The sequence below is a fragment of the Gallus gallus genome, chromosome 5, assembly GCF_016699485.2.
Source record: "Gallus gallus isolate bGalGal1 chromosome 5, bGalGal1.mat.broiler.GRCg7b, whole genome shotgun sequence".
NCBI lineage: Eukaryota > Metazoa > Chordata > Aves > Galliformes > Phasianidae > Gallus > Gallus gallus.
The window spans coordinates 8,601,289-8,624,802 of NC_052536.1; the positions used below are offsets into that span (position 1 = coordinate 8,601,289).

Here is a 23,514-nt window from a genome sequence, read left to right on the forward strand (position 1 = left end):
ACTTGGGAATCACTTAACCACAGTTCTGACCCTAGATACAGTTATAGCATCAGAAATCTTCTAGAAAACCTCATTTCTGTACAGCTGGGAAAACCAGAGAATGGTTTACCTTGACCATACGAGCAAAATATTCACCACCAATGTAGTTCTCAGTTTTCAAATACAAGTCCCTCAGCTCACTGGCACCAACTGGATTGTACTTGGAATTGAATTTGTCAAATCGATGAAACGTTTGACGACCCTACAGGAGGAAAAAAACCTCACAATAATTACAGAAATTAAATATACAGTTAGTTTATACATAAAATTGCCTAGCAGTAAAATGTACAAAGAAGAAGAAGCCTGTGCTAAGTCACTTCAAATGCGTGAAGTAATGCACAAGTTCAAATTCTGAAAAAACTGTAGAAACCAGCATTTTACACGTAGAAATCATAGATTTTTCTTTTATTTTTCTGTCTTACTTACTGCATGGACATCTAAAGAGTCCACAGTGAGGTCATATGGATCCATGTGAAGGCTTTCAAAGACCTGCTTTAAGGTCATCTTCTTGCCTTTTTTCTCTGCAACAATCCTGTCTGACTCCGTTTGATACGTGTGCTTAATAAACCTCAGTAAGTGTTTCTGGTTCATGCAAGCAGCAGCATGGATATGAGTATCAACCTGAAATCAAAACAAGGTTAATTGTACTCCTTGTCCATATACTCAAACAAACTTGGTGAATTTGTTGATGTCAGAGGCAATGATGAATACTCAATACTTCCTTCTAGAGCCCTGATCCTTTAGTATCCTTCATCAGTGATGCCCGTCTAGTTATAGGCTGTTGTTGTAACTCTTCTCTGTGACTGAAAGCACTTGGAAGTCTCAGCCACTTCCAAAAGCATAAGTCATTTTGGTATTTCAACCACATGAAACGTCTCAGGTCAATACAACTATAATAGAACTTAATATATATAATATATAATATATGCACAAGAGATTCTGTCACTATTTTTTCCAAGTTTAACCATCATACGGCAACCTATAATACTGACAGATTTTTCAGTTCCTTCAGATCTGTTTACACACTGAGAAGCTTCACAGCAAGCTTCACAGAAGGGCCAGCGTGCAATTTTGTATTTTGTGTCTTCCTCTCGTGCCTGTTACAGACCATCAAGTAAAGAATCAAAAGTGTCACCTAAAAGGTAGATACATGTTCTTTGAAAAGCTAACACAGTACAAACACGTCAGTGAGCTGGGAATCCAGTGGGATATGCATTAGGAGTGCACCTCATCTTGTGTGCTTTGAGACAGGCCTGTTTCTTGCTTTGTTTCATGGAGCTGTAAAGCACCTAGCATCTTTGAACTGGGCAACAATTAACAATTAAATGTTAGTCCTTAGGACTCACTGTATGTCCTGGTTTTTACCTATGCTATTAATATTCACCTGGAAACAGATTTAACTTTATAAGACTACAACACCTGTGTTATAATGGAATGCAGTTTGAACAACTGCATATATTTTGAATAAAAATTTCACTTTGAATTGAAAATACTGATGGGTTTAAATACACATTCAACAATGAAACAACCTGAACCGATGTTTCATGCTGCCATCAGTGCCTGGTTTAAAAAATAAGTTTGCAAAAAGCACAGAAAAGCTCCTGGCAGCCAAAATAGCCCCTAGAGCAGAGCAGAGCCCCTGCAGGAGCTTGTCTAATTCATGCTTGTGCCATCTGGCACAACCTGAAAGCCAGGAGACACGCAAGATGTGAATCTCTGTGTCTCCAGCTTCTGTTTTGGCTGTACTCATTGTAAAATGCACAGAATGAAGCCCTGTAGCGTTCATATTCATGTGAATACAGAAACAAACTGCTATGGAGAAGGGAATACGTAGTATGCACAGTGCTTTGAAAATACAAAATACTGTTTTGCCAATTAACATGTACAGGGCGCCAGTACATCTAATGCTAACACTGCAGAGGTGCACAGAAGTATTCTTGTCTTTTGAATCTGATGTTAACCCACAGGACTTCCTTCCTATTCACTATAACTTTTAGCTTATATGTTAAAATAGACTATCGTGACCAAAGTCAGAAACTAGTTCTTGAAAACAAACAAAAAAGCAACCTCTAAATGAATCAAGGTTCAGGCAAGTTATGATATAGATTGGCTGTTCACTCACCAGGCTTTTAACTGTATGTCTAAAAGGCAGGCATCTGTTAATCCTGCTGTGTAGATTCATTTCATTCAGTTTGTTGGGAGATCCACTACACAAAGGCTAACACTCAGTTCTGAGTTGGTGTGCTGTGGAGCTAAACTCACTAGTTTATCTCACCCTCAATGCAGGCAACTCAGGAGTTATGTGGCAAGTCAGCGTGGCTGCACTTTGCTATGCATCAGCTGCACAGTGTGGGAGGGCCTTGCTAACAGCCGACTCCAGAGTTTTCTCTAAAGTTAGCCTACTCCTACACAGCCAGTTGTCCACCTCCCCTGAGAGCCAAGCGGAGCCAGCCACTGTCCTACCATCTGTGGACAACCATCTGGGTACAGGAATATTTGTTTGGTTATTAAAGGGTAATTTTCCAGTTCCAGCTCCATCAGTGGAAAACACCTCTCTGGTTGCAGTCTGATCAAATCCAATACTTCAGATGTACACATACATTTCACTTATTTAAATGGAACTTCATCTTGGGATTTATGAATTTGATGAGCTCAATGGAAGAGAATTCTCATTAAACCAGGGGAAAAAAAAACAACAACAACCAAAAACGGGTGAGGGTCACAGAGAAGGGACTATAACAGTGAATTCAAACTGTCAGCAAATAATGCTGGCCAACTGCCTAAATACTGTGATATCTGTTCACTGATTGACCTTGCCACTATATTCATGTTTGTTTTAATTTTGGCACTTTCCATCAGGTACTTTAGCTTCGTTACGTAAGCAAAAAGATTGCACCAGCATTTCCACGCCAGTGCCTGAGGAATTTAGTAGATAACTTCAGCTCTTTTGGGAGGTGAATATTATTTCTTGCTTTCTTTATGGGTTTGCGTTGTATAGGACTGACTAAAAGAGAGAGATCCTGAAAATACTGGCCCTAGCAGTGTCTGTTTAACACTGTAAGATTCATTGTTGATACTGGTGAGCTACAGATCCAAAGGTGCTACTCTGGTTAGCAAGACATTAGAAAAATGAGTTTATAGAAACTCTGCCTACATTGCAGTTTAGCTGCCATAGAGAGTGCTCTGCAAAAGTACTACTTCTAACGGCTTAAGGGTTTAAGCAAGACTAACTCTCTGCGGCAAGGATTTTATAAGCAGTAATTAGCAGGGCAGGTCTCTGTCACAGGAGAACAAGTCTGTTCCTCTTTTCTTGAATTAGGATCTTGCCAAAGAGGAAGCGGTACACATTTTGTGCTTTTGAACAACATTAATTCATTTGTAAACTGGCTTACTCACTAGTAGGTAACTGGAAAGTAATTATATGCCCAGAGACATTGAACGATGCTTTTAAAAACTGAACAATATAGGCCTGTTAAGTACAGCTTCCATTTGATTGTCTAGGCAGTTATCTGATCCACACTTGTCCATCATACTCCTCAGTCACAATGATTTTTATTATTAACACCTCAATCAGCTAGACAAGTGTGTTATCTGAGTGTGGTACAGAGTAGATATCGTGGCCAGGGTTATACAAGAAACCTGCTGTCAAGTTCAGAATTGAATCCTGGCTTCTTGAGAACTGTTTGAGTGAATTAGCTAGCTAATAGATCCCCCCATCCATATGCTTAGCAGGTAAAAGCACAAAATTCACTCAAATTTATCTAATAACCCATCTGCTTCTAGCTTTGTGAGAGACAAATAGTTTTGCTTTGCTGTGTTTGATAGTTATTACTACAACAGTAGCAAACATTCAGCAGCGTGCACTAGGAAATCAAAACATAACAAGATAAAAGTGTTGTTAACCCAAAGTCCACAGTTGCAAAACAAGCACAACATCTTTGCACAAAGACACAATGCAGAATAGACCTGAAATGACTAAAAACACAGCAACAATTACTGCTTTGTGAAGAAATCTCGCCTATGGAACTGAAATGTTTTTGTCTAGTAGCTGCCTTTTAAAATGAAGAAAGGGAAGCAAACTAAGCAGCATAACAGTGCTGTGCTTTTGAGGGAATGAAGCTCTCTTGGTTGTGTGTCGAGAAATGAAACTACCTCCTTGATTCCCCTACCTTCTGCTAATTACATCCCAGTGCATCTCAGGTGCAGCTAAGAATATAACAAGATAAGCTTTTTTTTTTTTTTTGCAGACTTATTTTTTAAACCGGGTGCTGATGGCAGCATGAACCATCAGTCCACTTTGTAAGATCTTTTTGTTGTTGAATGCGTATTTAAACCCATCTGTATTTTCAATTTGAAGTGACATTTTTATTCAAAGTAGAAGCAGTTGTTCCAAGTGCAGTCCATTATACCACAGGTGTTGCAGCCTTATAAAGTTACACACACAACTTTGTGCATCTCATCTATGCCTCACACACAAAAAAGCAAAATGGTTGGCACTCCTGCTGAAAACAACGCCTCCAATCCATTCCACACCTACCTTCCTCACATTATAAAAGTCCCGATGGGGATTACTCTTCAGTTCTTTAAACTCAGACATTTCGTTTAACATCTCGTGCAAACTAAATTTAGATTCTAAAAAGTTCAGCCGGCGATGGCAGTATGTCTTTCTGCAAAAGAAAGCACAAGAGTTACTGTGACTTCAAACTACTCTGTATATCGAGTTCAGATGGAACTTGAAAGTTTTCAAGTAAAAACAGATTATATTCTTCTACGAAATCTGAGACGAATGATTTCTTCCTTTCCTAGTGGTTAACAAATACATAAGTTAGTATCCAGTATTATTTCAGACCGAAGTTGTTAGGGAGACCTCTAATGAAACAGAACCGGGTGCTGAACACCTGACCTCGCTGTGGGTGTCCCTGCTCACTGCAGGGGAGTTGGACTAGATGGCCTTTAGGGGTCCCTTCCAACTCCAACAATTCTGTGTAACCATGCTGTTATGTCCTTTAAGCTGTCCAATTAGCAGGGGGGTGGAACTAGATGATCTTAAAGATCCCTCCCAACCCAAACCATCTATGGTTCTATATCCAATAGATTAGATCACCTTGTATGTAACAGAAACACCCTGTATACACTTCACTATGGAAATTAAGACTTTTATTTCACAGTGTCTGTTTGCTTTTCAATGTGAATACAAGAAGCCAAGTAAAATCTAATATCATGTCCTTTCTGGTGCCTTAGAAACACATGTGCTGTGTAGCTACACTGCTTTTTCCTTTTTTTGCCCCCAAATACTTTCAAGTGCTTGTCTGAAAATTTTTTTCTGTTCCTGCTTGCCCTCTCCTCCTATTCTTCCAGCTTCTCTTTCATCTCTTGTTATGTTTTTCATTCTCTTTTTAACAAATGCCATGTTTTTTTCTCTTTGCCATCTGTCAACTCTTATCAAATCTACAACATTTTGATAGCACTATTAATGTAATAGCCTTCTTTTCTCTGCTTCATTGTTGGCAATCTCTCCTCAGCAGAATACAAATCCCGTAATGAATGTGAAAGTCCAATTCATAGTATTTTGGGGTTATACTATTATTCATGAAACCAGAAATCTGAGGAGCAAGGGGTGAGATTTCACTACGTTAAGCACAGTGAAGGTTAAAGAACAATGGATTCTTCATCTCCAAGCAGGTCCACATTTGACAGACAAAAATGACAGCAAAGCACTTGCTACAAACAAGGAAATTAAATAGAGTATGAAAAGCTTATGCAACAGGATTACTGCAAAGACTTTTTTCCTTTTTGTTTGTGTATGCTTATCAGAGAGAGGGAATCAGCCTGCAACCACTTAATCTGAAGAAGCAAAAGGAGCAGAAAATCGCTCCCGCATTCACAGAGCTGCTGAGCTTTCTAACATGTTCTACCAAAGCTGTCCCTTCTTTTGGCTTCCTTATAAATACTGTTAACGAATGCTGCAGAAATAAGAGTTTTCAGTATTTCTGAGTTTTTCCTCCTTGCCCTTTAGTTTTCCTTCTCTCTCAGAATACAGAACACTCAATTTAGAAACGCATTTACCTATTGCAGACTGTAAAGAATTATACTCAAGCTAGCTTCGATCCGGAGCAGGATAATTTTGGCAAGAGCACAGGCTTTTCCTCTTTAGTAAGTGCTTGGGAATGGGACAGTTCTGTTCGGGTCAGCTGCTTTGCCAGCTGAAGGCAGGCAGATTGACCTGCATGTGTCAGACAAAACCTCCACCGGTGAAAAAAAAAAGCATCAGGTGTGACTTACTTGGCACACTGTAAATAACTTTATCTCTTAAAGGTAGGAGGAATAGAAATGCAGTGCTGGCAGGCTGGGCAAACAGTCTGGAAGAACAGTCCAGCTTTTTTCTGCCCTAGCACGGATTGTTTTCCTTTCCTAGTGGTGAGGTTATAAAACACTAATACTTCCAGTCCTCAGCTAGGAAGTACACTTTTAAAACCTGAATACACACACATTTTCCCTATTCACTGGGTAAGGACACTGCTCTGTTACAAGCGTGTCAGTGACACTACCAGAATTGTTTTCTTCCTGGTTTTTAGAGATTTCTTTGAGCTTGATGGCTCAGGGAAGGGAAGTGTGACACCTCTTTTGAATGTGGCATGCAGTTTTGAAGCATGTGAGCAGTTAATATACATCTGGAATAAACTGAACTGAGTATGTTGCTGAGCTGTTCTGTACGTTGTAATACATACACAGGGTTTCTTTCCATGCAGTAAGAGCAGATCAGACATGAAGGAATTCCAGGCAACTGCACAAAACCTCAAATTCAGCTTAGGCCAAAACAAAACAAAACAAAGGTGAGATTCAACTTTCAGTTCCCATGCTTCAAGAAGTTTAGGTCACATTTCACTTAAATGGGAGTGTTTGGTTAATGTCTTGCTCTTCTGTTAACCTTAACGCCCACCCAGTTCCAACCCCCTGCCATGGGCAGTCACCACCCACCAGCTCAGGCTGCCCAGGGCCCCATCCAACCTGGCCTTGAGTACCTCCATGGATGGGGACACCAACAGCTTCCTTGGGGAACTGCATATGAGTTTCAATAGGGCCAAGTTTTGGGTCCTGCATTTTGGTCACAACAACCCCAGGCAACCCTACAGGCTTGGGAAGGAGTGGCTGGAAAGCTGCCTGATGGAAAGGGACCTTGGTGTACTGATGGACAGTGGGCTGAGTATGAGCCAGCAGCGTGCCCAGGTGGCCAAGAAGGCCAATGGCATCCTGGCTTGGATCAGGAATGGTGTGGTGAGCAGGACTAGGGAAGTCATCATGTCCCTGTACTCGGCCCTGGTGAGGCCTCACCTCGAGTACTGTGTTCAGTTTTGGGCACCTCAGAAAGGAAGCTGAGTTGCTGGAGCAGGTCCAAAGAAGGGCAACAAGGCTGGAGTAGGGCTTGGAGAATATGCCCTATAGGGAATGACTGAAGGAACTGGGGCTGTTTAGACTGAGGAAGAGGAGGCTCTCTTCAAATACCTGAAAGGTGATTATAGCGAGAGCGGGGTTGGCCTCTTCTCACTGGTGACAGCTGACCGGACAAGGGGAAATAGCCTCAAGTTCACCCAAGGGAGGTTTAGGTTGGATATCAGGAAAAACTTCTTTACAGAAAGGGTGGTTAAGCACTGGAATGGGCTCCCCAGGGAGGTGGCTGAGTCACCATCCCAGGATATGTTTAAAAACCATTTGAATGTGGTATTCAGGGACATGGTTTAGCGGAGGGTTGTTAGAGTTAGGGTAGCATGGTTAGGTTGTGGTTGGACTTGATCATTAAGGTCTTTTCCAACCTGAGAAATTCTATGATTCTATGACAGAAATTAAAAGTAGTAAACTGAAGGGAACCAGCAGCCTGAAGGGGCAGAGAAGAAAGAAAACAAAAAACATACGTTGGACCATCTGCAATTAGAGCAAGAACGTGGCTCAAGTCAAGGGTATAGGTCTCCAGGTCAGGATAGGGCAGACTCCGAGGCTCATTGAGCTCCATCATTTCTTTGTTATCATAAACAAACGGAATGCCACCTTTTATCTTGACAACATAATCCAAATTGTCTGGAGCATCATCAAGATTGTAAGGATCTTCATTTTCTTCTGGGGGTGAATGAAAATCTGGAAATACATTTACATTATATTTACAAGCAACACAAAAAGCTGAATAATTGGAAAGAGGACATACTGGTTCTACAATGTTTCATTTTTAGCAGATCTCAATACGTGCATTAAGGTCATATTTTTGGTTAGTACAGAAGGTCAGTTGTTACAACATAGTTCTATTGTGAGAAGCTCATATTTAATTGCCATCTCTAAGCTATTAAAGTGATAACCTTTATTCAAATCTTTTAATTCAATTATTAGAGTTATCTAAACCAATATAGAAATAGATTTAATGGTATTCTTTATTAATAAAGGTTAATACAAGTTTCAAATTATGTTTCCAGAAGGGATAGTTGAAAGCGTAGTTGAGATTTTCATCCAATCTAACAGCTGTTGACTTCACACCCACATTCATTGTCTGTTTTGTTGTTTTTGTATTTACCTTCTGACTCACTGTAGTAATTTTGGAAGTTTATATTTAAGCACACACTAATTCAGCTGTTCTCATATTGAAACATTAGCCAGAGAAGAAGAGACTGCCCTTCTCTTAACCCAGTGATGTAGACTAGTGCATACACAGCATGGTCACTTTCTCTCAATCATTAGTGAATATAGTTCCCTCATTGTAGAGCCAGAAATAATTGAAGACTCAGCACTTCTCACTCTGACCAAGGCTTTTTTGTTTACTTCAAATAGAAGTCCTTACTTTTATGTACAGTAGGTTTTGCACCAAAACAAACAAACAAAAAAAAGTGGGACCCAGAGACAGTACAACACAACAGTAGTTTTCTCCTTGGCCTTCTGATCATGATTAGAATCAGAAAGTACCAGAAGCACAGTCAGGATTTTCTCAGTAGTTTTGTAATCCCCTACAAAATAAGTAAAATAAATCTCAGCTACGTATTTATGTCAACTCAACGTTATCCTTGGGCTCAATCCTTTTACCTGTCCAAATAAATGAAAACCAAAAAGTAACTATCTACTTTCATCCACCTAGAGCACATGAATGCATGTTATAAACTGATACCGTACAAATATATTCCTAACTATCCAGCTCTAGCTTGTGCAAATTAAGATACTGCGTGAGGAGGTCGTATTAGTAGTATTGTCAGTTTAAAATCATAACTGTAAAGAACTCATTAACCTAATAATAGCTTGGAAAGATTTCCCCCCAGCAGCTGATCCGGGATATCTTTGCTGTCTTGAATATACAGTGTACATTCTTTCTGTATGACACGTTTGAAGACACTTTTATTCATTCTTCTTTCAACTACTGAACTAGAGGCTAATTGATTTAAAATATGACTTCATGGCTGAGAATATATTACCAGCAACATGGATGTGTCTACAGTGCCAAATCTGTACAGACCAAGGGTTGCTCCATACAGGCTAATCCAAAAACATGCACTGTTTAATGTACAAGCAGAGCTCTCCTGACACACCCCAAAGTGACAAATATAATCTGTGACTTAAATAGTGGTGAATATGTCCAACCTAATAAGCCCTATTAAGCCATCAGAGTTTATTAACCCAGGCAGACTGTCCAATAAATGTGACGATCCAGCTTCCAAATCTGGCAGGCGTTCCATGTCTGTGAAATTACTGACTCAGGGCTTGCTAACTGGCATGTCTGTATCATGCTTCAATTTACAACATGGATGAGCTCATCATCCATTTTATTTGAGTACATCAAGATCAAAAGGAATGACTCCTCACTTGAAGCCCCATCCACGTATCTTTTTTCCTGGAGGAAGACACATGTACTACATACCATCTCCTTTACTGGAAAAAAAGTCAACAGTTGTCCAGTAAGGTTTTACCTTTTATCAGCTTCAAACTTGCAGATTAGATACAGGCTTTATAACTCAAGTCCATCAGTCATTCACCACTAACAGAATAAATTACAGAGGCAAAGATACTGAGAAGAGATTGTCACAAAAGAAAAAAAAAAAAACAACTCACCTTTGATTACAGAAGTATGTGGGTTTAATTCTCTATTTTAAAAAGGACAAAGATACTCACATGGACATACTTCATCTTCAACCTTCCATTTTTCATGTTGCATGCTACACAGATACTGGGATGTCGTTCTTGGGAAGCGATGGTATGCAAGGCGTGAATACTTTTCTCGAATGAGAAGAGCTTTCACCAGCCTCTTGGCAGCTTGCTCATAATCATCAACTGTAACCTGAAAAAAGAAAAGCTGGTTAAATACTGACAAATAAAATGGTGATCTTGGTCACAAACTAGATCCATGCCAGTAGCAAGGAGACTAGATTTCCAGGAACACTGATGTATGTGGCTTGATCATACCTGAGGTTTCAGGAAATCAGTGACATGCAGAATCCAAATATGAAATGCAAAACATATACAGTAGGAGAGAAATTCTGTGTGTGCATATTGCCCACGTATTCAATGCCTGATCATGTTTTTATTTATTTACCAATTCAGCTTTTATGGAAAAAAATATAAGCAACTCGAAACAGTGACGATTTCAAGTATTCTACAAAATCTGCTGACAGAGCATTTCACAGCTTGTTCAGAGAACCCTAATAGTGCTGTCATTTTACACCAGAAATACTTTAGTGGACTGTGGTTTGGGATTCTTTGCCTGAATTACAGTAGAGAAAAAAAAACAGTTTCTTACCCCTGCACAGTAGTCCCCGCTAATTGAAACTCTCTGAAACTCCGGTACATCATATGGCACCTGGACTGGCAGGAAAGCACTTTGAAGAACTGGTGTTGTAGGAGACACAGTAGGAATGGCTGATGGTGCTTTCCATTCCTGAGATGGAATTTGCAATGACAAAGACTGAGATCGAATCATCTTGAAACTTTTCTTCCTAGAAATTTGTGGTATAAAGCATTAAATGAGCCATGGCATAAAACATTAAATATTTTGGAATACGATCACAGCAAATAAAACATCTCCTAAAAATGTTTACAAGATGAAATCTCTTATACCATGAGGAAAATGTTGATCACAAAACATAGGTGCTTTTGACACCTTGCATTATATTTTCTATGTACAATTGCAGTACAAATACAATATGCAACAGTTTACCATCACTTACAAAACCACTAAGATTTGTTCTGTTTCACTTCTTACAAATTCAGTATCAGCAAGTCACTGCACAGGAAGGAAGCAAGGCTGCTTTACTTCGAGTAAAATCAGAATTCAAAGCATGAGAGAAAGAGAGTGAGTTGTTATAAGTTCTCATGCTATTACACCAAGTTTTTATTCATCCCAAAACATTCAGGATTTAAAATCTCATCTACTTGTCCAAGAATGGTATGCACCAACATTTCAGATATACTCATTCAGATAAACATGCAAGAAAAAAGATGAACAAATACAGTTATTCCATGGGTAGCGTTTGATGAGACTCAAGCAAAAGTCTAACGCTGGTTATCAGAGTAACAACATAGTATGGCTTTGATATGCAAGTCCATTCCTCCTCTTGAGGCAGTACATGCATAACCCCCCCAGATTTAAAAGCTTTTGCTCTCTCTCAGCAAACTGCGACAGATATGTGCCTTAGACAAAGCAGCTGAATGCTTAAAATGTCAGTAAGAACCACCAAGAAAGGAGAAGGCATACTGGAATCCTCTCTGGAAGCTGTGTGTTAGCTCTGTGACATTCCACATACACTGGTGGTATGAATAATACCCTGTGACCAAACTCCATCCTCACAAGTACTTGCAGCCATCTCTGAAATCTGTATTAAGTTCTTGAAAGGTAATGTTGATTCAACTGCAACTGAAAGCAACAGAATCTTTACTCATGTAACTGTTCTCTAAGTACACTTCAGTCCGGTAGGACAGGGACAAATAGTTGTTCTGTTCCCACACATAAGCAACACACATGTAATAGCCCATTTCCCACAGTTAGGTTTGTACAGAACTTTAGGTACAGAAACATAGTTTGATGGAACGTATTTTTGTAAAGCAATTTCTGCACATTAAAAGTGAAACTTATTATTTCAGGAAGAAAAATATTCCAGATAGGTGTCTGGATAACATCTAGATTTGAGAAACCCATTTGCACAACTCAAAACCTGGAGTCGAAGCCCATACCATCTGTGTATCATACCTTAATTCAATTAAACTAGCTCTTCTCCCTTCTCTTCCAGAAACATGATGCCAAGTGCTGCCCAACTGATGGTCTGGAGCTAACAGGGTACGTGTTCAGCTATCAGTTTCAAAGCCCTCCTTGTTTGCTTGCTGTCTGATGAGTCTGTACACACCCAAGCCATTTGGCGTCAGACTGCTGCTGGGCTCATGTGACTCTTAACAAATAAGTCCAACCAGTCCACTAAAGACTAGGACAGCGGGACAGCCTGACACTCGGGTAAGGCTCTCTTTCTCTCTCAGAAGAAAATCATAAACCAAATCAAGTTTGGTTTACCCATTAATCTAATCAAGCCAAAGGTGAACTGTATGTTGAACTAGGAAAATAAAACTAGCAAACTCAAAATGGGCACTTTTCTGGCTGATAATGGTTAGATTTTATCTCTGGGAGTTAAGGAAACCTACAAATAACCTCATTATGCCAACCTCACTTTCCAGTTTCTCCCTTGATGTTAAATGTCAAAACTTTACTTTCCTCTATTTTTACAGAGACTAAAAGAAATATCATGCCACTGTCATTGTCTGTTGGTTAACATTTTCCATTTTTCTAAATGAAACTATTATATTTGAGGGAAAAAAAGGTTGGGTTGTGTTTTGTTTTTTTTTTTTTTTGTTTTTTTTTTTAATGTTGTGACTCTTTCTTATGTTGAAGAATGAGTGAGTTTTGTTCACTTCTACCCAGCTAAGCTGTACGTCAAGCTCTTATGAGCACCATCTATGCTGTTGCTGGAAACACAGCTGAGGAGACAACCCCACCAATCCAAGCTCCTTAGTACCCATCCCCACACCACCTGCATAGCACAGGATATCACACAGGCGCCCCTGGTACTTTTTCACCCTTCTCCAGGGTAACAACAGACAGAATGTTGTTCACCAGCTATTTCAAAATTAACTCCAACTCATTTAAAAACTATTTCCGTCTAGGAAAGCTACTGAACAAACCTTTTTGCTGTTTCCACAGACTGTTGTTCTGCCAGTTCCTTCTGAAGTTCCCTTTCCTTGGCCTCTGTCTGCCCAATAGGGCAGTCTTCAGGTACAGTGAATAGTGACAAGGCATCTTTGCTGTCTTCTTCTCGGAGAACTGTAGCAAATACCTTCTCTGCTTGAAGTCGCACTTGCACATCATCTTCAGATATGTTCAGCTTTGGGAACTGTCTGGGCATCTCAGCTAATAAGGAAGACAGTTGACAAAGTTATATTTTTAAGTAACTTAAAAGTAGAAATAAGATTCTTCAACACGTGGTGTTATCTTGCATCATTAAAATTCCTAAGGCAGATGCATACAGATTTGCCAATAGATTCCATTCACTTGCATAATCAAAGAGACTTATTTGCAAGACAGTGCCTGTTGAGCTGTATGCACATCCTTGCAGTGAACTAGGAAATCTCATCCACTGCTCCTCTGCCGCTCAGTGACTTCAAAGCAATTGCAGCGCCACAAGCAAGTTAGAAAAGAATGCTGCACATTTCTACCTCACCCCATTCTGTCTACAAAGAAGTCGTGGTGCTGCTGTGAGATAAACTGGCTGTACAACAGAAGTGAAAATACTGCAGTTAACTCTACTTTACTTTGTTAAATTTGCGTTCAGTGGCTCATCTCTGCTTTTGAGTTGCATGCGGGAAGCAGAGAGGATACAGACTTAAATTCTACTTGGCATTTCAATACCAGATAGGCTCAGCATTTTCATTTTCTACTTATGTAGCCTTTTGTAACAAAATATTTCCACTTTGTTACACTGAAAATACCACCTTTAGTGTTTCTTCTATAGTTTCAATACCTTATTTGTATCTCATTCTGGTGCACTGAGTTCTGACATCTGCTAGCATTCTGGACAGAAAAAGAAATACAGTTCTTGCAAGCCGCTGTCCAGCACTGCTTGCTATGCGCTTTAAAGCATTTGGAATGCCTTCAGTGTGATGGAGTTTGTAACAAAGACGACTCAACTCTAATCACATAAGTTAAAAATAGCAATGAACATGTCACAACAAACAGATCCAAGTACTCCCAAAATGTGAAACCTGGGTCCAAAACCGGCACTGCAGAATGCTTTCTGGTCACAAAAACACAAACATGTTTTATACGGCAGTATTTGTTTAACCGACAAGACGCATGCTGACCACCCGTAGGGGCATGGCAGTTGTTGACCGCTCAAGGCACAAATTATCAGCAGGCCCACTGCAGCATTTCCAAAGGCATGCCGCAAGTTTCATCTGTTGATATGTGATCCTTTTGACATGTGATCCTGTTGTTTTCAGCCTAAAAGATTCTAATTAATGTCCACCTGTTTTCACAGTTGCTTTGAAAACACTTTCCCTTTTATTTCAAAAACAAACACAGTATTAAGAGGTGATGAGAGAAGCGCGGGACTACAACACAGCAATTTAGCGATCACCTACATTGTTTTCCATTCCTATTTTTTCTTTAACAAACTCTGAGCCCAGTGGGAAAACTTCAGACTTGAAAGAACTGTGGACCTGACTCAATACAGTCTTTCTTCTTGCCATGTATTTGTTTGGCAATCAGTATTGAGACTTCCTAAATTAAGTACTGCTACGTAACAAACAAAAATACATACATGCTCAGCTGAACGATTCGATGACAATGCACCAGGATGTCTTAGAAGCATCCAAACTTAGATTCAGTTTCTCAGTTTCAAACCTCAACGAAGTCATAGGAGTCTTTCCACTGACCTCAACGAGCACAGTTGTCAGCAGCAGTGACTGACATCCAGCTACCAGCAACGGGGACCTTTTGGCCCTCTTCAGCCAAAGTACAACCAATATTTTCACTGAGTAATTCAACCACAGTAAGCATGCTAAGGATCTGAGTCAAGAGTGGAAAGTTTCTGCTGTGAAATCAGCAATTATTGTATTTTCTGTACTAGCTGGGACAGGAAAAAACCCCATGCCTGAGGGTTTATCATTGGCTGAGCAACTGTATCCCAGTATAAATGATTTTTTTTTTCTTGAAAAATTGTCATCAGAAACAAAAATGCAGTATGAAGTGCATTGCGAGAGGAATCCTATCTTAAGACACGACAGTAATATAAGCATAGACTTCCATGGAGGCCAGTGCTAGGTTTTTGTTGGGTTTGTGTTTTCCTTTCTTACAAAAGCCAGTCTCCCATTCTTCGCTCAAGCAACGGAAAGTCCAAGGCACACAGCGCTCGGGAAGGTGTCAGCCACATCCCTGCTGGCTCATGGCATTGGAAGGGGCTTAACAGACCCACAACAGTTGTGTGGCACCTCATACAAACCGCACCGTCCCAGGTGGGAACAGATCAGGGCTCCTACATACAGCATCTCACTGTCAAAGCGCAGTCCTTTGCCCGAGGTGAGCGTTGGGGGAGCAGCACCTTGTTGTGCCCGTGCCGTGGGACGGGTGCAGACAGCACCGAGTGAGCGGCAGTGCTCTCCTGTCCTACAGCCCTCCCTCAGACAGGAGCACGAGCTGCTCCTCAGCTCACTGCCTCTGGGGAAGAAGAGGAAGCTATTTCCCCTGAATCGCGTTGCATCAAACACGATGGAATGCTTATTTAAAAATGCAACCACTCGTCAGGAGCTTAATGGACACGAATTTCTAACAAACGCACGCCATTAGCACGGCGCCGAGCCCCGGCCTCCCGCCCGGCGGGGCCGCACCGCACCGCACCGCCCCGCACCGTCGGGCCCCGGGCGCAGCCGCCGCAGGAGCCCCCCACGCGGCCAAGGTCACCGGCACGGCGCTCCGCCCCGCCGCGGCACTCACCCAGCTCCCCCGGGAACTCCATGCCGGGCCCGACCCCGCTGCCGGACCGGGAGGCTCGCTCAGGAGCCGGCGGCGACGAGGAGTAAAGGGAGGAGCCGCTCCCGCCCGACGCCGCCGCAGCCACCGTTCTCCTGTGCCGCATTAGGTCGGCCGCCCGCTACCGCTACCGCAGTGCCACCTGCCCCCACCGCCCCGCCCCGGCACTTTATGACAGCCGCGCCCCAGGCCCTCCGCGGCACCCCGCCAAGGCGGCCCGCTGCCTCCTGGGCGGCAGCATCGCGGCGGGGCGGCTCCGCAGCAGGTGGGGCCGCGGGCGGAAAGAGCGCGCCGAGCGGCGCGGCGGGGGGGGGTGGCGGGCCAGGCCTGAGGGAGCCGCCCTGGGCTGGGCCGGGTCCGGCCGAGCCGCCGAGGGGCGCCGGCCGCGGGGAGCCCGTAACGGTCGCCTTCGTGGGCGGGGCGGCGGCGCGCGCCCTGTGCGTACCTCAGCGAGGAGCTCGCGCCCGGCGCGGTTCTGTCAGGAGTGGGGAGCGAAGGCGGCCGCGACCTCGGGCACCGTCCGGCACCGCTCGTCCCGCGGCTGGACCTGAGGCGGCGGGAGGGGCCGGGGCGGTGCCTGTCCGCCGGGTCGCGACCGCAGAGAGAGCGGAGGAAAATTTCCGCGTCGCCGCTTCCCTCGTCAGGCTTCAAGGCAGAAGTCACGCCGTCACATGGCTTCCCGCTGCCGGGGGAGGGAGCTCCCGGGGCGTCCCGCCTCGGCTCACCTCAGCTCTCCTCCGCCATGCCCCGTGCCGGCCGTCTCCCCAGGCGCTTCTTTCTTACCGCCTCCAAAAGCGCTTTCGCGTGAAAAAGTTCGGGTCGAGAGAAGGCGGCCCTCCCTCCATAAGTACGTTTGCTGCCCGCATGCACCCATCGGAAGTGTTTCCTCAGTGCCCGTCCGTCCCTCAGGGCACAGGCGCGGTTCAGGTGCAGTGTACATTATAAAGTAATTAAAAAATAAGCTTAATGAGCCCAAGACAAATAACCGAGGGTCGGAACATGCATGAGTCAGCAGGAACAAGGACTTTAATGTGTGAAATTATTGGAGAAATTCCATTACCTCACACAGCTGGGGGAAAAAAATGGAAGGAAATGGGGATGAGTGTGCAAACTTTGAGCTGCAAAGACCAGGTCTTCTGAGTCTTAACCAGCATCAACAGGCGTCAACGTGAATGCACCCATCTGTCAGGGGACTTGCAAAAGAAAAAAGAAAAAAAAAAAGATAAGAATTGTGCCCATGTATGAAACGTGGAGGTATCAGTCCTGACCATTTGGAAGCGAGTCAGCCATCCAGAATGATGAGATTGATTTTAAAATAGTGATACTGAAAACTGTCGTCTCTTGAAAAAAGGCTTGTGCTGCGTGTGAATGTTTTTCCAGCAGTAACTGGACGTCTTCATTAGCTGCTGCCAGGCTACAGCCAGACAAGCCATCTGCTGCCCAGGAAACTACATACTGTAAGTGTCTGTGCCTCTGACTCATGGTTGTCCTGCCCATATGATATATGAGTAAAGGACACCTGTTGTTGTTGGTCGTTCTGTACACCCCTTGATTGCTGGTGCATTTGTCCTGTTTCCTTCCTCCTGTTACCCTCCTCTCTCTCCTAGCCACTTGCCTGAATTTGCCCAAACTTAACTGTTCCCCATCCCAGGGCAGCCTGGCAGTCCTTAGCGACCCTCTAATCATAATGGTGCCCTCCTTGCCTGCTGGACTTAGATATCTCATGGCTTCTTGGATTCCTCTTCTCAGCTTGGCAAATGGGTCCTGCTTGCACTCTTGATTTCGTTTCTGTTCTAAGGGATATGAGAGCTTTGATAATTCCCTCTTGTGCTCACACTCAAAGATAAACAAGTTTCTACAGTTTTCTTTCGTGGAAACAGACAGTTCAGTGTGCCCCATGGTAAGAAAATGTTGCAGTATGAGTTCATGTTACAAGGACCAGGGACTTTACATTGAAGGGAGACCTTAAAAATGACTTAGCAAGGAAAACAATGTTCAGAACATGTATTTGACTAGCAGGACCAGCTGCTTTCCTGTCCTATCCTTGCTCTTATAATGGACAATTCACACTTATTGGAAATTGAAATTAACACTAGGCTGACAACTGTGAAAGGCTGTATTTTCAACAACAGGAGCTGTTGGGCACTTCCATTAGCTCCTGCAGCACGTAAAGCATTAGGCTTTGCGTGTAGACTCAGAACACCCAGCAATGTCATTTAACACCTTATTAAGCACTTAGTATCTGACCTATAAAGGAGTCTGTCAGTCCAATTTGTGGGTCGATTATACTTCTATGCAACATGTTAAAGTAGTGTAAGTCTGCAGAGTAATTTTAAATGTTCTGATTCCTCATGTAAAATGCTAGTGGTTTTTTTGGAACCACCTGGATTTTGGTTCACTTCTTTCAGGTACAGTTCCCTCAGGTAAGTTTTGCACTGTGTATAAATATATATATATATTTTACAATTTAAATCTTACCACAGACCTCCTGCCTTTTACCTCACAACTACAACTGATTATGCTTCTTTATATTATTGATTACATTTTGTATTTCATCGATCTGCTTTAAGATAATTCTGTTTGTAATGGAAAGTCCTGGGTATTCCAGTGTATGTGGTAATCAGTATGCTTTTTCGCAGTCAGTCTGACATTGTAACAAAAAGACATTCAGCAGATATTTTAAAGATTTGCTTGCATGTCAACCCCTACTGAGGAGAGGATAAAAAGGAAGTACTGGTTAAGTATTTGTATTATTAATATTTATTTTTAGAGACAGGCAAATGTTGTCTGGGGGATGACTGCAGTTGGGGTGCGCAGTCATCAAAATTAGCAACTGGTCTCTCATTCTCACTTGAAATTGTTTCAGTTGTTGTAAACATACTGCTTCCATGTCAACACTGCCTTGAAAGCTAATGGATTCTGAATTCTTTTTTTTTTTCCTAGTAGATTAATATAATTGACTGTGATATTCATAATGACAGAACAACCAATGGATCAAATGTTTTATTCTAGATTGGGCCCAATTAGTGGCATCCAAGCAATACTACACCTATTATTCACTCTTTTGATCTTTAGTCAGTTCTGTTAATTGTGTGCTTGGCACACATGCGTTTACTTACAGAAGAGTAACAGACATTCCAACACCAAAAAATACGGTTAAATGCAGTAATTTCCAAATGCTGGAGAGGAATTTTGTGCCAAGTGTGAAATGTGAATTGCACTGTGTCAATTACTCTCCTCTAGGAGGGAACAATGATTCAACCTTTTAAACAAAACAATACATGAATTTAGAGAATGGCTTGAGGGCAGCCCTGAGGAGAGGGATTTGGGGGTGTCAGGTGATGAGAGATTCAACATGAGCTGGCAATGTGCACTTGCATCCCTCAAGGCCATCTGTGTCCTGGGTTGCATCAAGAGAAATGTGACCAGCAGGGAGAGGGAGGTGATTCTGCCCCTCCGCTCTGTTCTTGTGAGACCCCCACCTGGAGTACTGCATCCAGTTCTGGGGTCCCCAACACAAGGAGATGGAGCTGTTGGAGCAGGTCTAGAAGAGGGCCACAAAGGTGATCAGAAGCCTGAAGCACCTCTCCTATGGGGACAGGCTGAAAGAGGTGGGGTTCTTCAGCATGGAGTGGAGAAAGCTCCAGGGGACCTTATAGCTGCCTTCCAGTACCTGAAGGGGGGCCTACAGGAAAGCTGGGGAGGGACTTTATATAAGGGCATGTAGTAACAAGACAAGGGAAAATGGGTTTAAACTGGAAGAGGGTAGACTTGGATTAGATATTAGGAAGAAATTCTTTACTGTGAGGGTGGTGACGCAGTGGAACAGGTTGCCCAGAGATGTGAATGCCCCTCCCTAGAGGCGTTCATGGCCAGGCTGGACGGGGCTGTGAGCAACCTAGTCTAGTGGGAGGTGTCCCTGCCTGTAGCAGGGGGGTTGGAACTAGATGATCTTTAAGGTCCCTTCCAACCCAAACCATTGTATGGTTCTATGATAAAGGAAAATAATAATGATTCAAAAAAAAAAAAAGAGAGAGAAAATTATTCCTATGAGTGATTGAAATAACACAAAGTGAATTGTGTCTTTGTGTTTTACAAAGCCAGGAAATCAAAAAGCATCCAAAATTTGTAGAAATTCCTCAAATGCGAGTATTCAGTCCTGTACTTGAATTAGACCCAGTTAAGGACTCCCAATACACATAACTGAGTTAAATTATAATTCAAAAATCTTAGCATTTTCTTCCAATTCTACATATAAGCGGCCAATTTTCTATATTTTGGAGAGTGCTGAATGTCATTCCAGAGAGTTAGTTAAAAGGCATCAAGGAGGAGAAGTGTTTATTAGGGCAAGTTTTGATAAACCGCATCGTGGATAGCTGTGTTGTTGGGATTATACACTTACAAGATGCATCTGTGCACATATAGAATGCAAAATGTTTTGAAAATTACTTCCACTGACAGACAGGTCCTGCTTAACCAACCTGATCTCCTTCTATGATCAAGTGACCTGCCTGGCAGACGAGGGAAAGGCTGTTGATGTAGTCTACCTGGATTTCAGCAAAGCCTTTCACACTGTCTCCACAGTATTCTCCTGGGGAAACTGGCAGCCCGTGGCTTGGACAGGTGCACTCTTTACTGGGTAAAGAACTGACTGGAGGGCTGAGCCCTGATGGTGGTGGTGAATGGAGTTAAATCCAGCCGGCGACCGGTCACAGGTGGTGCTCCCCAGGGGCTGGTACTGGGGCATGTCCTGTTCTATATCTTTATTGATGACCTGGATGAGGGGATTGAGTGCACCCTCAGTAAGTTTGCAGATGACACCAAGTTGGCGGGAAGTTCGATCTGCCTGGGGGTAGCAAGGCCCTACAGAGGGATCTGGACAGGCTGGATCGCTGGGCTGAGGCCAGTGGGAAGAAGTTCAACAAGATCAAGTGCCAGGTCCTGGACTGCAGCCACAACAACCCCAGGCAATGCCACAGGCTTGGGGCAGAGTGGCTGGAAGACTGTGTAGAGGCAACAGACCTTGGAGTATTGGTCCACACTCAGCTGAACATGAGCCAGCAGTGTGCCCAGGTGGCCAAGAAGGCCAATGGCATCCTGACTTGTATCAGAAATAGCTTTACCAGCAAGGAGCAGGGAAGGGATCATCCCCTCTGTACTCAGCTCTGGTGAAGCCACACGTCAAGTACCGTGCTCAGTTTTGGGCCCCTCACTACAAGAAAGACCTTGACACCCTGCAGTGTGTCCAGAGAGGGGCAACTAATCTGGTGAGGGGTCTGAAGTATAAATCTTATGAGGAGCAGCTGAGAGCTGGGATTGTTCAGTCTGGAGAGGAGGAGGCTCAGGGGTGACCTTATTGCTCTATACAGTTACCTTGAAGGGAGGATGTGGTGGGGTGAGGGTTGGCCTCTTCTCCCACGTAACTAGCAGTAGGACTAGAGGGAATGGTCTCAAGTTGTACAAGGGGAGATTCAGGTTGGATGTTAGGAAATACTTCTCAGAGAGAGTGGTCAGGCTCTAGAATGGGCTCCCCAGGGAGGTGGTGGAGTCACTGACCCTGGAGGTGTTCAAGAAATGCTTAGGTGTTGTACTGAGGGATGTGGTTTAGTGGGAAATATTGGTGATAGGTGGATGGTTGGACTGGATGGTCTTGGAGGTCTTTTCCAACCTTGGTGATCCTGTGACTCTATGATTAGAAGTGGTGGTAGGTTTGGAATACAGTTTCTTCTTGATTACAGTCAAATGAAATTCTCCTTTCTGAAGGGGCACCCGTGGGCGTAATTGTCCTGTAGTGTGTTATTATAAAATAAAACACATATAGCATGAAAATAGATTAATCTGATTGTTGAAAAACTGAAATGGAAATAGGAGCTATACAACTCACAAAAGGATTTGATCATTTATCCACTACTTTAAAAGTAAGCTAGGAAAGCATCTGCGTGGTCCTAACAACTTCAGTCTGAAATAACAACAGAAGTTTTCCATAAATGAAATGCACCATGACATGATATTGCACAAGAGGGTTTTACGACGAAGATGGGACACTTTGGTGTATTTATATTGTAAGCTGGAATCACATGCTACACTGGCAAGTTGTTTGCTGGTGTTCTGCTAACTGCCATGCTTTGTCATAACAGCCATGTAACAGTGCCAGTTTGGAGCTTAAACTTACTGAGCTTGGACTTTGCAGGTACTTACCCGTGGTGGAAGACCACTTTGCTCTGAAGTTACATGTAATTTGTCTGAAATGTTGTATCTGTTCTGAGAAAGAGATATCTCTATATTACGAGATAAACCTGTATGTGGAGCTGAAAGATCCTTAATCTGATTTATAAAGAGGAGGATTTCCTGAAAGTTGCATTTCACATCTGTTACATAATGTCCGAACGAAATCCTTTTTAACTACCACTGATGTACGATGCCTTTTTACACGGCTCTGTTTCAGGAGGATTTTTATTTGCTCAGTATGCTCAGAAAATATTCAGCAAGGAACACGCTAAGAAATTAGACTCTGCCAGGGCAAGATAAATAATGAAGCACTGAAATTTCAGCCCACAGACGGGAACTCTGTGGTCTGTTTTGGAACTTCCCTAAAACAAAGGCTACTCTGAATTACTTGGCTTCCTCAAAAATCAGTAGTAGAAGCCCAGACTATATGTTTAAAATTGTTTTTCATGTTATGTTTGCAGTGGAAATGCACATCGTTTCATTAAGTGAATGTAAGTTCTGTTCTGGCGTTGCTTTTACGTTGGGGTTTTTGTGATGATCTGTGACTAGGGCTGGCATCTGGATTATTTGGCACTCAAGGCTGAAGTTTCTTTCCAACTGACAGGTATCTGTGTGTTGCAGACGGAACGTGGAACTGTGCCCAGAAACTGGGAAATAAATGATATGGTTTAGGCATAAACGTATATGAGCTTCATATAACTTTATATGTGCTTGAAGTTACACATCAGTCTGCTGCAGTCTTCAGCATCCCCAGACCATCCTCACTCAAATAGCTAGGGCTGTGCCTAATCATATATGTGAAATTGCTGTGGCGAGCCCTGCATTCTTTCCATAAAGCTCCTCTAAAACAGTAGCTACAGGCAGCTTGTGACATTTTCCATCTTTTTTCTTTTTTTTCCTTTTCTTTTCTATCTGTAGATGACGGGAGAATGATGGTCTATTTTCAGCAAATGTGATTTGCCAAGGGGCACTGCAAGCCTGCTGCTACCTGAGAGCAGGAGGTGCCATCCGAGCCGCATCAGTCGGCCAGATGCGGGTGCTGGCGCAGCGCTGACTGCCCGGGCTGTGGCACCACCTGCTGCTGCCCGAGGTTGCTGCTCTCCTTGTGGCTGCTGACCTTGCTGCTGTTATGTAAACAGCAGTTATGCAAGGAATGCAGATTTCATCTTATATAACTGCTCGCTCCCATTTCATGTTATTTAGACTATTGGTTCATA

At 42.8% G+C, this 23,514-nt stretch overlaps 1 protein-coding gene across 3 annotated transcripts in view; it reads right to left on the minus strand.

The window, feature by feature from the left end:
• AMPD3 (adenosine monophosphate deaminase 3) overlaps positions 1 to 16,718 on the minus strand; it is a 29,026-nt gene extending 12,308 nt beyond the window's left edge. For 2 of the 3 annotated variants that reach the window (XM_015286376.4, XM_015286378.4), the window contains exons 1-8: positions 16,034 to 16,618; positions 13,228 to 13,453; positions 10,802 to 10,997; positions 10,177 to 10,342; positions 7,950 to 8,169; positions 4,577 to 4,706; positions 466 to 660; positions 110 to 241 (exon numbers count right to left, since the gene is read on the minus strand). In XM_015286376.4, coding sequence (XP_015141862.1) covers positions 110 to 241; positions 466 to 660; positions 4,577 to 4,706; positions 7,950 to 8,169; positions 10,177 to 10,342; positions 10,802 to 10,997; positions 13,228 to 13,453; positions 16,034 to 16,175 — 1,407 coding nt within the window. In that variant the 5' untranslated portion in view covers positions 16,176 to 16,618. Of the gene's footprint in view, positions 1 to 109; positions 242 to 465; positions 661 to 4,576; positions 4,707 to 7,949; positions 8,170 to 10,176; positions 10,343 to 10,801; positions 10,998 to 13,227; positions 13,454 to 16,033 lie in introns of all 3 variants that reach the window. The other variant, NM_001199588.2, reaches the window with a different exon arrangement.
• Between the last annotated feature and the right edge of the window lie 6,796 nt (positions 16,719 to 23,514).